The sequence below is a fragment of the Hemitrygon akajei genome, chromosome 11 (assembly GCF_048418815.1).
Source record: "Hemitrygon akajei chromosome 11, sHemAka1.3, whole genome shotgun sequence".
Lineage (NCBI taxonomy): Eukaryota > Metazoa > Chordata > Chondrichthyes > Myliobatiformes > Dasyatidae > Hemitrygon > Hemitrygon akajei.
Genome location: NC_133134.1, coordinates 64,437,338 through 64,452,998, shown reverse-complemented (window position 1 = coordinate 64,452,998; position 15,661 = coordinate 64,437,338). Strand labels below are relative to the sequence as shown.

The 15,661-nt window shown below is 42.7% G+C and overlaps 1 protein-coding gene across 3 annotated transcripts in view; it reads left to right on the top strand.

Annotated features, from left to right (window-relative positions):
* The window catches only part of mafk (v-maf avian musculoaponeurotic fibrosarcoma oncogene homolog K), a 36,380-nt gene extending 21,048 nt beyond the window's left edge, over positions 1-15,332 (top strand). Inside the window, exons 1-3 of one of the 3 annotated variants that reach the window (XM_073060985.1) lie at positions 1,579-1,625; positions 3,509-3,579; positions 7,603-15,332. In XM_073060985.1, the coding sequence (XP_072917086.1) occupies positions 3,544-3,579; positions 7,603-7,992 (426 nt within the window). In that variant the 5' untranslated portion in view covers positions 1,579-1,625; positions 3,509-3,543 and the 3' untranslated portion in view covers positions 7,993-15,332. Of the gene's footprint in view, positions 1-1,578; positions 1,626-2,562; positions 2,579-3,508; positions 3,580-7,602 lie in introns of those variants that run through there. The other 2 variants (XM_073060986.1, XM_073060984.1) reach the window with 2 other exon arrangements.
* Positions 15,333-15,661: the final 329 nt, after the last annotated feature.

Genomic DNA, 15,661 nt, shown 5'->3' with positions numbered 1-15,661 from the left:
CAATGTCGAAAACAGAACCAGATTTCCTTCACAAACGGAAATGTTATAATGACCAGAAGACCTGTTTTAGTGATAGTTGAGGAAGAAGAATTGTCAACAATATTTGGTAGATCTCCTTTGCCCTGTTCCTAAATCATCAGTACTGTACTAGATTTTGGCAGTAGAATCTCTGGAGTAGATCTTAAATGTAGATGTTCTAACTTTTGAACTGAGCTTGCTACTCAGTGAAATAAGATTATGTTGTTTTTTGATTTGGACATGGCGAGACTCAGAAAAAGGGTTTCTTTAACCATTCTTTGTCACCTATCTAGAATTTCCATATCATTACCTGCAGGATAATGACATCTTTTACTGCCCATAACTGCAGGATATTGACATTCTTAATTTTGTTACCTGCAGGATATTGACATTTTTTCCTAGATTTTTGGTGGTTTTGGAGCATGGCAGAATTTAAGAATAAGGGGTAGGCCATTTAGAACGGAGTTGAGGAAAAACTTTTTCACCCAGAGAGTGGTAGATATGTGGAATGCTCTGCCCCAGAAGGCAGTGGAGGCCAATTCTCTGGATGCTTTCAAGAAAGAGTCAGCTAGAGCTCTTAAAGATAGCGGAGTCAGGGGATATGGGGAGAGGGCAGGAACGGGGTACTGATTATGGATGATCAGCCATGATCACATTGAATGGCGGTGCTGGCTCGAAGGGCCGAATGGCCTACTCCTGCACCTATTGTCTAATTTATTCTTCCTATTCTGTTGCTCTCTTACTGTTTTGCTGTTCATGGTAGAGAAGCAGTTAGCACAATTGCTTTATAACACCAGCCACCACTGATCAGCGTTTAATTGCTGCTGCTGTCTGTAAGGAGCTTGTTCATTCTCCCTGTGACCCTGCATGGGGTTCCTCCAGGTGCTGTCATTTCCTCCTATGTTCCAGAGATGTATGGTTAGTGTTAGGGAGTTGTGGGCAGGCTATGTTAATGCTGGTAGCATGGCCACACTTGCTGGCTGCCTCCTGCACATCTTCAGAGTGCGCTGGGCATTGAAGCAAAACGATGCACTTCACTGCATGTTTTGCTGTGCCCGTGACAAATAAAGTTCATCTTTATCTTCACTTTCTCTTTAACTATACCAGAAATTGTGAACACAACACTTGACCCAATGGGGCCGAAATAGATAGGAAGCAGTTGATTCTGTGGTGAGTTTTGCATCAGCACAGAAAGTACTGATACTGCTCCAACACCCCAGGTCACAGGGGCTGGGGGTGGGGGGGGGGGGACAGCGTTTCCTGTGCATCTCAATGTGGTTAGTTCAGTATGTGCAGGGAGGTGAGTGACTGGAACTCAAAAACCTGCCTGATTGATATAGGAACAGACACGAAGACCTAGAAACAGTCCTATATGTTCAGTAATGTGCTGTAGCAGTCTGCATGAAAAGGTGTACAGACAGAGTGTATGCACACATAGGATGTGGTCATTTACTGCAAAGTTTTCATGTAGGAGTAGCAGCGTGAGCTTAGTGGTGACACGTGTCATTTCATACATCACTCAGTGCCTGCTCTTACTCATCCCCGATTTCATTGTAAATGGTTTCCTCAATTATTTTGTCACTTCTTTTCTACTCTTTGTCAAGAAGGTAAGGGTTTTTAAATCTCTGTCTTTCCTTGCTTTGACTCTTTAATCCACAGGTCACCGAATTACAGGAAGGATATTAATAAGGTTGAAAGAGTGCAGAGAAGATTTACAAGGATGTTGCCGGGACTTGAGAAACTGAGTTACAGAGAAAGGTTGAATAGGTTAGGACTTTATTCCCTGGAGCGTAGAAGAATGAGGGGAGACTTGATAGAGATATATAAAATTATGATGGGCGTTGATAGAGTGAATGCAAGCAGGCTTTTTCCACTGAGGCTAGGGGAGAAAAAAACCAGAGGACATGGGTAAAGGGTGAAAGGGGAAAAGTTTAAAGGGAACATTATGGGGGGCTTCTTCACGCAGAGAGTGGTGGGAGGGTGGAGTGAGCTGCCAGATGAAGTGGTAAATGCGGGCTCACTTTTAACATTTAAGAAAAACTCGGACCGGCACATGGATGAGAGGTGTATGGAGGATATGGCCCAGGTGCAGGTCAGTGGGACTAGGCAGGAAAATGGTTTGGCACAGCCAAGAAGGGCCAAAAGGCCTGTTTCTGTGCTGTAATGTTCTATGGTTCTAGGTATGTATTTCACAATTTGGCTTTTAGAAGGTGTGTCACAGGAAAACAAAGAAAAATCTAATCCCCATTTCAGCCCTCCCCTCCCCAGCCACATAGGTAACTTTGACGAAGTCTTAGTCATTCCTTTTAATGGGTAAAATCTGCTGGTTAGTGCTCCGCATTAGGGTTCTGTGGATCGAGTGCAAATCTTTTCTTGTTGAGAGTTGTAGGCAGCGAGGCAATGGCCTGGAAGGCTGAGCACAACCCCTGCTATTGTGCAACTCAACAGCCAGTTTCCAAAAGGCAGTTGTGGGCCTCTGTATCCTGTGATCTGAGCTAATATTTACCTAGGAGTGAAAATCAGCAGAAGAGGTTGTCTGGTTGTCTGTTGCTCTTTCAGGGTAGGTGCTTTCTGTGTGCAAACTAATTCCTGTTTCCTACTTTACAATTGACTACTTCAGAAATAATCTGAGATATTCTAAGTGCTTTACAGTTAGACTCTGTGAAAGGTGCAATTTAGAACTGAGTCTTTTAGCTATGCTGATAATAGTTTGGGTTGAGGGGTGGTTTGCCATCTGTATTGCAAGGGGGTGATGCTTGATATATTAGCATTTCCCACTCTCCTTTCACTCCCTTCTACTCAAGTTGACTCAGCTGGGCTTTAGTCACACAGCAGTGTCCACAGTGGCCGGGATACATCCTTGCTACTTTCAACTTTCTCACCTATCATCCTTCAAATGGACAAGGTGCTGATTAAACAGAATGCTTCTCTGGAGATAATGTTGCCACCGAAGCCAATAAAAAACACCGCTGACCCAACTGTGTTCAGTTCCTCAAACCTGGAGCCTCCTTACAGTGGCTACATGTGATGCAGCCTCATAATGGAGAATGCTGTGAGTAGGTTGTTTCTGAAAACAGTTTCCAAGCAATAGACAAACAAGAGAAAATCTGCAGATGCTGGAAATTTGAGCAAAACTCAAAATGCTGAAGGAACTCAGCAGGCCAGGCAACATCTATGGAAAAGTACAGTTGACATTTTGGGCTGAGACCCTTTATCAGGAATGCCGAAGGGTTTTGACCTGAGACGTCACTGTTTACTCTTTTCCATGGGTGCTGCCTGGCCTGCTGAGTTGCTCCAGCATTTTGGGTGAGTTGTTCTAAACAATCTAAACAATAGAGCCGTCGTTGGGCTTGGTTCAGCATGATTTCTACAACACAGACTATCTCAGTGTTGCTCTAATTCTTAAATTGTGGTGAATGTAAGATTTTTCTTTTACCGATGAATTATAAGAATAACAGTTTGCAAATTTGTGCTTGCTTTACTCCTACAGTGCATTTTCAAACTGTTTTGGGTGTTGACAGTGTAATGACGGCTAACTTTAAAGGACATAAAGCATTAAAGGTAAGCAGAAATTTTATTTTTGTGTGTATTGGTTTACACTATTTTATAGTACCAGTTTTCAGTTTCTTCTAGTAAATGGTAGTGAAGTTTGTGTGTGTGTGTGTGTGTGTGTGTGTGTATAAAACACCTTTTAAACTTTTCAATCCAGCAATGTGTGCTTCATTATTTAGCGCAGAACAGTATTTGTCTCCACCAACACAGGCACATTGTGGCTGCATTGCATGCCATCTTCCAGGTAGTGGTGTAGCTAAAAGGCTTCAGTTACCAATAGATGGCTTAAGTGAATGGACAAGGACACAGCAAATGAAATGTGGAAAAATATGAGATGAATCACTTCAGTTGAGGAAATAGAAAAGGAGGGAATTTTTTTTTAAACAATAAGAGATTAAGCGATGGGAGATTAAAAGTTGCTGCTAGTCAGAGGGACTTGAGAATCTACTGTATGTGCAAATTAACATATAGATATAGCAATCAATTAGGAAGGCATGTAGTACACTGGGCTTTATTGCAAGAGGATTTAATTACAAGTGTAGTAATGCCTTGTTCTAATTAAAAAGGGCTTTATTAAATGTGTCCAGCTCTGTTTTCCCAAACTAAGGAAAAAATCAAAGTGACAGAAGAAGTTAAAGTGATCTTATTAGCTGGAAGATCAGGTCTGAGCATGTAACACTGAATCAGGTTCGCGGGTCTGGCAAGTTAGACGGTGAACACTAACTTTGAATAAATATATTAATCACTTATTTACAAACAGTAAAAATTCAACCAAGTCTTGTGTTCCTCAAGTTACAGAAACTACAAAGCTGAATATTCAACAGACATACATTCACCAAACATACTTATTAAAAGCATTGGCAGAGCATACCTTCCCAATGGTAACGTGCTCTGCTTGCCTTAAACTAAGGAAAAGAGAGCAAGTCCCTTCCATGTGCTGTTTTATACCTGGGATAGTTGGAACTGGATACCAAGTGACTAACCAATAGGAAAAGTAGCTGCAGTTCCTAAACTAACCAATCATGACAAAGCAACTTTCGACAGGCAGAATAAGCCACCACCAACAACTACCCCCTGCCCCCATAGGACGCTCCACCCTTCGAACTTGATGATCCAAACCTCAAACTAGTATGACTCCCACAAACTCCCTTAGTTATATATAAAACAAAGCACAGTACCCAGTACTGTAAGCCCAATAGTCACCTCCCAGTGTACTACAGTAATCCACTGCCCTCCTTGTGCTCCAAAACACCACCAACCCCACCCCGGAGTGTAATTGCAAATGAGCTGGTGCCTCCACTGACTGTCAGATAAGACCAAGCAGGTGCTACCCAACCTGTCAGGAATGTAGGGGCAGTATTCTTGACTAATAAAGTACAAGTGCCCAATATCACCCAGTTTAACCTGAGCCTCATCACGGGACAATCTAGAATGACCAATTAACCTACCAACCAGCATGTCTTTGGAATGTGGGCGGAAACCCACGAGGTCACGGGGAGAATGTACAAACTCCTTATGAGCAGCAGCGGGAATTGAACCCAGGTCACTGGTACTGTAAAGCGTTGTGGTAATTACTACGCTACCGTCCTGTACTTATAGGGTGACCAACAGCTGGCGCTATTAAAGACTGCACCACCCCATTTGTTCTGGAAGCCACCACCGTAGCAACATGTCCTATCATTCCAGAAGTCAATCCAATGACTTCTGGCGGATTAGCGCTATCACGGTATAATTTTGTGATAAGAGTCCACTGGTGTGGAACTTTAGTGCCCCCTGCTACTGTGCTCCATTCTGCTTGGGGTTTTAAATTCCATCAGTAAGAGTGGGATGCCCAAGTTTAACTGCTGCCTTTACTTGAACCCACGGTGATGCATTATGCTCAGGGGAAGCAAGGAGCATCCGCAGGGCATTATTGATCACGTTTGGGATGATAGGCTCCCTAAGGCACTCACCTTTCTGTTAGATAAGCTTACTCTGGTAGCCCCCTCATCCCATATCCTCAATAACCACGTGTCCAAAGACACCTCGGCATTTTGTCTGTACCTATCCCCTGAACTTGCTAATTCCTTAGCAGAGAACTCTCTGACCTCTGTTATCTCGAAGAGGCCCATTACACCACCCCCATACATTCCTGATCCCGTCCTGAGAGGAAGAAGCCGTGGGCTGATGCTGCGCCCATGGTGGGTGTGAGATCGTGTGATCACCGGCCTGGCCCATACTGTTTTGGGTACACAGGGGAGAGGACAATCATTTTGAGGGATATAGTGAGGGGTTCGCACTACTGCCTCTCCCTCATTTTCAACATCCAGCCAGACATCTCCATTTCCCAGTCCCACTGCAGGACCATTGACTTAACAGGGTCGGGCTGCCAACCAGCTTGGTACACAGCACCTATGTGCTTACAAGCTGTCTCTGTATTCTTATCCCCTAGCTTTACAGCTCGAGTCGGGGTCTTCCTAAATGATTCTCTCAGAACAATACAGCGCTGGCTGAGATTTTCCAATTCATGTTAAGAGTCATTGTCATTTTATAATGATGTCTTACAATCACTGCAAAGAGCCAGAAAGCATCCCACCGGCCATCCTTTCTCCTGGGAAGATACAATGAATTATGTATGGAAATAATGTGGCGTCCCATTTCAACCCTAGCAAAATCTAATTAGTCTGACCAGTCTCCTGGCACTTCATAACCCACCGGCAGGTTGGCAAGACTTGCAAAGCCCTCACTATGACAGAAACTACAGAGCTGAATACTCAACAGGCACACATTCAGCTAATCACAAACAAGAGAAAATCGGCAGGTGCTGGAAATCCGAGCGACAGCAGGCCAGGCAGCATCCGTGGGTAAAAAGTACAGTCGACGTGTCGGCAGGACAGATTCAACCAAGAACATTTGGTTAAAAGTGTGCGCACAGCATACCTCCTAAAGGTTATGTGCGCTATTTGCCTTAAACAAAAGAAGAGAGAGCAAGCCCCTTCCATGCACTATATTATACCCGGGATGTTTAAAACAGGACACCAGGTGGTTAACCAATGGGAAAAGCAACTGTAGTTTAAACTGACCAATCATGACAATGCGACTTTTGACAAGTAGAGTAATCCACACCCCCACAGGACAGCGTCTTTCACCTTGTTTCGTTTGTTCTCATCTACACCAATCCACAAATTCTGGCACTTAGAAGGATGAGCTGCAGGTGCAAAGCATCACCAGTTACTTTCAATTATGCAGACCTTGACTTGGAAACATATTCATTCTTTTGCTGTGACTAGGACAGATCTCTATTGCATTCACATGCACATGCATGATAATGTTTCAAGAAGGTGATGCATCACCACCTAGGCTAATCCAAAATTGACTTTACAGTCAAATACCCAAAGTACTGGGGGAACTCTGCAGGTCAAACAGCATCTATGGAGTGAAATGGACAGCTGAAGTTTTACATCAAGGTCCTTCATCATCTAAGTAGTTCGACACAAAACATCGACTATCCATTTCCTCCTAAAGATGTCCCCTGACCCCCTGAGTTCCTCCAGCACGTTGTGTGTTTCTCCAGATCTCAGCATCAGCAGTTTCTTGTGACTTCTTGTGGCCTTGTGGTCCGTGTGGTGAGCATACTCCTCAGTGTGGCTAGGAGAGCAGTCTTAACATTTAGACCTAACTTCAAAGGAGGACCAATGATAGATATTCAAGTGTGGATGGTCCCAACGAAGGGTCTCGGCCGGAAACGTCGACTGTACTTCTTCCTACAGATGCTACCTGGCCTGCTGCATTCCAGCATTTTGTGTGTGTTGATGGTATGTAAGTGATTCTATTCTCATGTACTTTCAGATAGAGGTAATGTGTTCAGGAGGTGCTATTGGATGGAGTGGAAAATGATAAAGGTTATGAAGTGACATCTTTGAGAAGTAAATGGTGGGAGGTTGGTGCTTATTGTGAGAGGGGAGTGGGATGGGGAATGGTTCTGGTGAGGAAGCAAGTAAAGGGATCAAGGCCAAGAAAGATGAGAACTTTGAAAGTGTTTTCTGGTGATAGGTGAAGAAGGAGGCCGGAGAGAATGTCCCGACCCTCAGCGACCAGGAGTTGGTCTCCATGACGGTGAGAGAACTGAACCAGCACCTGCGGGGCCTGAGTAAGGAGGAGATTGTCCAGCTGAAGCAGCGGCGACGGACACTGAAGAACCGGGGTTATGCAGCCAGCTGTCGGGTCAAGCGCGTGACACAGAAGGAAGAGCTGCAGCGACAGAGAACCGATCTCCAGCAGGAGGTGGCCAAGCTGGCCCAGGAGAACGCCAACATGAGAGTGGAACTTGATGGCTTGCGCACCAAGTATGAGGCCCTTCAGAAGTACGCTCGCACTATGGCCAAGACCCCTACCCTACCCCCCACCAGTGTCATTACCATTGTCAAATCATCTGACTCCTAGGCTCTTCTTGGACGAGGAGGTTGAATTAAAGGGCCAGAGCAGGTAAATGGAATTAAGGTACAGATGGCAGTCTTGAAATAATAGAATGGACAAGGTCTATCCTTGTTTCGATCTAAGGCAAGGCTCTTCCATGACAATGCTTCTGGAGATCACACACAGAAGCAAGATGCTGTTGCTCAGCAAAAGCCTCCCTCTTAACCCCGTTTACCCTCAAAATCCTGGAGTTGCCAATCAATAACTATCTTGTGCAGTGGTTAGTAAGTGCCTGCATCACCCGGCCAGAAGTCTGACTGAGTAGCATTGATTTTGCAGCTGGCTTTCCTGAGTTCAGAGAGGAAAATCTTCATCTTTGGAATCAGTGTGGTAAGTCTGTAGATGGATTGGATGGGCTCCCCCGTCACCCATAGGTGCTTGGCTGGTTATTGAACTTGGGTTGTTCACGTTGCCATCTGAAGAGCTGAAACTCGGGAAGAAACTCCATTTGCAAGAAAGATCAGGACTACGAATGCCGGTAACAGTGGTTTCCGTCTGGGGCTTTCACAAGCCAAAACGTTAGGGAATTCTGAGGAGAAATTGTATAGTAATCAACTATTGTGTCTCTTATAAGCTGTACAAATTATATACTTTTATTCAGTTTCTCAGTTTCCATTATAAACTTGTTCAATGATGAAACCTGTGTAAATAGCTTGTGGCCTAGATGTCTCCAAGCTTATGCTAAGTGAAAATTGCAGACTGAGAGAGGCCATTCTTGAATCTAGGTCTTATTCTGAGAGCCAGGTACAAGTTTATTTGGAGTCAGTATAAATTGAGACACGAGAGGACAGATGCAACAAGCGAAATGTTGGAGGAACTCAGCTGATCAGATACCATCTGTGGAGGAAAGTGAACAGTCAGCTGTCTACAGCTGCTGCTTGACACATCCAGTTCCTTCAGCATTTTGTTTATTGCTCAGATATACCCAATCTTGTGTGAGGTATAATTGGTGTAATATGGCCTGAGAGGAAATAAACCGATATTACAGCTTTCAAAACTTCTGTCAATGTGGCCTTTTAGAAAATAAATTGAATTTTACTGTCTTTAATTAGTTTTTAAAAGGGAAATAATTAAAGTCCTTCTGTTTCTTGTGATTCCTGAGATACAAACAATTTCTAATCTTAGGGTTGTGCAGAACTAAGGTGAAAATTCATTCAGTTCTGTGGTGTGATTTGGGAGACGCAGGTGCTGAGTGGATTCCAAAATAGACATTATTGATGAAAGAGACTACTATCTGCTAATGGTTCACACTGCAGGTAGATTATGATCTCACCCAGCACACAGCATTGATCTGACTACAGAGTTGACAGTGCTTCAGCTAACCCCAGACCTTTGCTTGGTTGCTGGTTTATTACTCTGGCCTCTGCTGCAACATGATTCAGCATTTGCTACTTTTAAGCGTTCTTGTAGATTGCCAAACTACTGACAGGCTATCTAGATTTCAGGACATTGCAGAAACCAGGCTCTCCTCCTTACCATGCGCTTGCAAAGAGGGATTCTCCAATGGGCATGAAGACATTGTCTGTGTTACAAGAGGGACATCCTGCCTCAACCAACAATGTCAGAGTGAAAATGGTAGGCTCCTTCTTAATGCAACAATAGTTATTGATATCCACCATTGCATGAGGTCATCCCTAGGCCAGCCAATTCAAAGATAGTTGTTGCATCTCATTCTCTTACCAAGTAAAGAGTCATGCTTACAAGGACAGTTGGCTTCCCCTGATGCAGGCTGCTATTGCCTGCACTTGTATCGAGCCATTGTACCAGCTGGCAACACAAGCTAACGGGGCAGACTGATTAGTCTGCTACATTGGAGCCCCACTGTACCCTTCAGAAAGGGTGTTGAGAATCCTGTTGATCTGATATGTGCTGGGCAACATCTCATCTGTATCTGTGGTATCCTTTAACAACCTTCTTCACTATCCTCAACTCTGATCCGTTTTCATGTCATCTGCAAACTTGTTCATTGGACTTCCTATTCTTTCATCATATCAGCATACCCCTGCAATTGGAGAGTTTGTTTTCTTAGAAGACTGGCTGTATCATGGTTTTCCATAATTCTGTCTCTCCCGTTGAATCCTGTCTTCTCAGCAAAGATGCAGAGATGCATTCACTGAGTAATCCCATCCACCCCTGTAGGCGTGCTGCATACACGTACAGGATTTGCTGATTTTTTTGAGGACTGTTGTTTTAATTACCTAAAATGTATATTACATGGTTTGATAAATTATTATATAAGTATTGATAGAAGAAATTGCTTTATTAGTTTACAGAGTAAATCTCATAAGTGGCTTCCCACTGTGAATCAACAGCCTTGCCTCATTGTTCTTGGTAAACTAGTACAACTCTGTATGTTTGTGTGTTAGACAAATTTTTGTTGTGATGTGTGAATTCCATAAGGATGAATTTCAACTGTTCAAAGATTCAATGTAATGTTATGTTAAATGTATACAATATACATCCTGAAATGCTTTTTCTTTGCAAAACACCCACAAAAACAGAGAGGTGCCCCAAGGAATGAATGACAGTTAAATGTGAGAACCCCAAAGACCCCCCCCCGCTTCCCTTGCGCGTACACTGCAAAACAAAAAGTGCACTTGCTACCGGGGACAAGCGTGAGCTAAGCGATAGCAAAGACACAGACTTGCAGTTATCCCATAGACTATCGCATTTTATACAGTATTCGACAAACCACAGGTTCTCTCTCTCCCTAATAAGGGAGAAGGAGGTGTTCCCCATTTTCACAGCGAGCAGGAGACATAACAACAACCCACTTGTTTACGATGTTAAAAAGTCTGTTTTGTTGCCTTTTACGAGCTCAGTGCCTGAAAATCGTAAAGATCTCGGGTCTTCGGGCCCACAGCGAAAGATTTTCAGGCCTCCCCAAGGACACACAAGTCTCCTACTGTGATACTGATCCTCGATCCGCTCATCTCTAGAGCCCCAAGATCTCAGACTTCCAAACACTAGGCTATCTCTCAGGCCGACCCCTAGGTTTGCCGAACATTGGTCGGTCCTGAAACCCTGAAAATGGGTCCCATTCCTGCAAAGAACCAAAGTCAGCGTGTAGCTCCAGGTCAGGGTCTTCAAAAGAACCCCTGAAAGGGAAAAGTAGAGATATTAAAGATGGAAATAGAGCTGCTTCCGAAGATGCAAGCAAAGGAGTTGCTGTTTAGCACGACTGCCATAATGCAGCAGTACACTGCGTATATTAGAACTAACAGGTCTCAGCATGGATCCTTACAGAACATCACCGGTCACAGACCTGCAGTCAGAAAAACATATCCACCAATGCCATATCTATGACTAAGCCAATTTTGGACCCATTTTACTAACTCACTGTGGATCCCATGAGCTTTAATCTCTGGGATTAACTTGTTCCTATGTTACTATTGCCAATACCAAAGTTGTATACAAATCCAACTAAAGTATTTCCAACACTAAAATTTAAAAAAAACGTAAGGTCTTAATATATTTGAATCTTTGCATTAAGATCAATTCTAACAAATACAAATAACCCAAAAACAAGAGAATATCTCACCCTGCTAAAATGCTCCAACTTCCTCATGATCGAAGTGAGGATCTGGGTCATTTGTATAGGAAAACTCAAACACCGATTGTGTATCTTGTATACGGGAGACTGTTATTCACATTGAAGGTAAATGTAGCAACATCTTAACTGATCCCCTGAAGACCTTACTGGTAACTATTAAGGTATTTTATTCAAGATCTATGTATAATTTAATCAAGGTATCAAAACAAATATTAACAATTTTTACCTTTTGTGGAGGTTTCAATCAGGCCTTTCCCAAACTAGATGACCACTTGAGTTAGCAAGGATCACTAATCTCTACATCTGTCTTACTCATACACCATCTTGGAACATTGCTATAAATAAAGATCTTGTATTTTGAAGTAATATATAAAAAAGCTGTTGTCTTAATGTGTTTGATGGTTTTTTTTTCTTTGGACAAATTCTTTTCAGAGTATTGAGGTTGTTACCCATGCCTTTATGAGAATCTCTAACTGCAGCCTTGTCATCAAAAGCAAGGGTATAGCATCAGATGTTATATTGATTGAGATGAAAACCACTTTCTTCCTTCTTTAAAATACAAAATACAATATCCATCAAGCAATTAGATAAGATAGAGTGTGGGGTCCCTTGGTTGATATCCTTCTTAATGGGATTCCCTCTCGCATGCACAATCATCATAGACAAGTCTCAGTACAACTCGAAGAATGTATCAGTAAATTTTAGTATACATCCTTAAAACACTGGGCCCAATTGTTGATAACCAACTATAAATATTGTCAATTGTTAACTTCTTTATTAAAGTCCATGTAGACAATATGCACTGTCCTACCCTCGTGAATTATCTTCATTAACTCAAAAAGAATCAAGTTTTGAGACAGGATTTCCCTTGCACAAACCCATACTGATGATCCCTAATAAGTCCGTGCTTTTCCAACTGTCAGTAAATCCTGTACCTTGGAATCTTCAATAATTTCCTCAGCGCGAGTATGAAGCTCACTGGTTCTATAATTTCCTGGAATACCCTGATGCCCTTCTTTCCAAGAAGATAAGTTATAACATTGGCTACTTCCAATCTTCTAGGACCTTGCCTTTGGTTAAAGAGATGCAAAGATCTCCCTTAAGAGTCCAGAAATAACCTTCCTCGATATTCTAGGATGGATTCCATCAGTATTCTTGGGACATCCACCTTATCATATCAAGACACCTACATCATCTCTTTCTTAATATTGACATGCTTCAGAATATCAACATACCCCTCACAAAATGCTGGAGGAACTCAGCCGACCAGGCAACATCTATGGAAAAGATTAAGCAGTCGATGTTTTGGGCTGAAACCCTTCATCAGGACTGCACAGATGCTGCCCGGCCTGCTGAGCTCCTTCAGCATTTTGTTTGTGTTGATTTGGATTTCCAGCATCTGCAGTTTTTCTCGTGTTTATGACCCTCCCTGTTTTCACCGACATGATACCTCTGACTCCATGCATAATTTCTCTCATTTGTCCTTATAATGAACCTACCATTTCCCTCACTATCTGCTTACTCCTGTTGTACAAGTATCATGTTTTGGGATTCTCCTTAATCTTATTCACCAAAGACATTTCATAGTTCACTTTAGACCATAAGGCATAAAAACAGAATTAGTCCATCTGGCTATCGAATCTGCTCAACCATTCAATCATGGGTGATCCTTTTCTTCCGCCTCCTCAACCCCAGTTCCTGGCCTTCTCCCCGTAACCTTTGATGCCATGTCCAATCAAGAACCTATCAATCTCTGCTTTAAATACACCCAGCAACCCGGCCTCCACAGCTGCACGTGACAATAAATTCCACAAATTCACCATCCTTTGGCTAAAGAAATTTCTCTGCATCTCTGTTTGGAAAGGGCGCTCCTCTATCCTGAGGCTGTGCCCTCTTGTTCTAGACTCCCCCACCATGGGAAACATACCTTTCCACATCTACTTTGTCTAGGGCTTTCGACATTCAAAGGGCTTCAATTAGATCCCCCTTATCCTTCTGAATTCCAGCGAGTACAGACCCAGGGCCATCAAATATTCCTTGTATGATAACCCTTTCATTCCTGGAACCAACCTAGTGAACCTCCCCTGGATCCTCTCCAATGTCAGCACATCTTTTCTAAGATGAGGAACCAAACCTGTTCACAGTACTCAAGGTGAAGCCTCAGCATCACATCCTTGCTCTTGTATTCTAGCTCTCTTGAAATGAATGCTAACTTGGCATTTGCCTTCTTCGCCATTAACTCGACCTGCAAGTTAATCTTTAGGGTGTTCTGCATAATGACTCCCAAGTCCCTTTGCATCTCAAATTTTTGGATTTTCTGCCCATTTAGAAAACAGTCCGCACATTTGCTTCTACTACCAAAGTGCACGACCATGCATTTTCCAACATTGTATTTAATTTGCCATTTTCTTGTCCATTCTCCTAATCTTTCTAAGCCTTTCTGCATCCTACCTGTTTCCTCAACACTACCGGCCCCTCCACCAATCTTTGTATCATCTGCAAACTTGGCAACAAAGCCATCTATTCCATCAGCTAAATTATTTATATACAGCATAAAAAGAAGTGGCCCCAACACCGACCCTTGCGGAACATCACTAATCGCTAATAGCCAACCAGAAAAGGATCCTTTTATTCCCACTCGCTGCCTCCTACCAATCAGCCAATGCTCTAAGCATGTTAGTAACTTTCCAAAATACCATGGGCTCTTAACTTGGTAAGCAGCCTCATGTGTGGCACCTTGTCAAAGGCCTTCTGAAAGTCCAGATATACAACATCCACTGCATCCCCTCATCCCCTTTATCGATCCTGCTTGTAATCTCCTCAAAGAATTGGAACAGGTTTGTCAAGCAGGGTTTTCCCTGAAGGAAACCATGCTGACTTTGTACTATCTTGTTCTGTGTCATCAAGTACTCCATAACCTCATCCTTAACAATTGACTGCACCATCTTCCCAACCACTGAGGGCAGGCCAACTGGTCTATAATTTCTTTTCTATTTCCTTTGTTAAAGAGTGGAGTGACATTTGCAATTTTCCAGTCCTCTGGCACTATGCCAGAGTCCAATGATTTTTGAAAGATTATTTCTAATGCCACCACAATATCTAACACTACCTCCTTCAGAATCCTAGGGTGCAGTTCATCTGGTCTGGGTGATTCATGTACCTTTAGGTCTTCCAGCTTTTTGAGCACCTTCTCTCTTGTAATAGGAACTGTACCCACTTCTCTTCCTTCACACACTACAACATTAAGCAAACTGCTGGTGTCTTCCTCCCAGTGAAGACTGATGCAAAATACTGATTTAGTTCATTACCCATCTCCATGTCCCCTTTTATTATTTTTCCTGCCTCATTTTCTAGTGGTACTATGTCCACTCTCATTTCTCTTTTATTATTAACATACTTGAAAAAACTTTTACTATCCACTTTGATATTATTTGCTAGCTTGCTTTCATATTTCATCTTTTCTCTTCTAATGATTTTTTTTAGTTGCTCTCTGTAGGTTTTTAAAAACTTCCCAATCCTCTGTCTTCCCACTAATTTTTGCTTTGTTGCATGCCCTTTCTTTTGCTTTTGCAATAGCTCTGACTTCCCTTGTCAGCCATGGTTGTACTATTTTACCATTTGAGTATGTACTGTATAGCCTACAGTATAAGAGATTATGTTTTAGTAACATGTCATTGAATGCGCTATTAGGTGCGTATTGATCTGTGTGTGTGTGCCGAGTTCGGTTTCTGCCAGTAAAGAACCATGAAACTTAGCTGCCGTCTCCAGCGTGTTTTTATTAATAGCATTGTTGTGTAACCAGGTCACATACACAACAGAGTATTTCTTCATTGGAATACACATGTCCTGCACCTTCCTCATTTTCCCAGAAATGCACACCATTGCTGCTCTGCTGACATCCCTGCCAGCATCTCCATCCAATTTACTTTAGCCAACTCCTTTCTCATCGCACTGTAATTTCCCTTATTCCACTGAAATACTGCAATATCAGACTTCACTTTCAAATTTCAAGTTGAACACAATCATATTGGAATCACTGGTTCCTAAGGGTTCTTTTAGCTTAAGCTCCCTAATCGCCTCCGG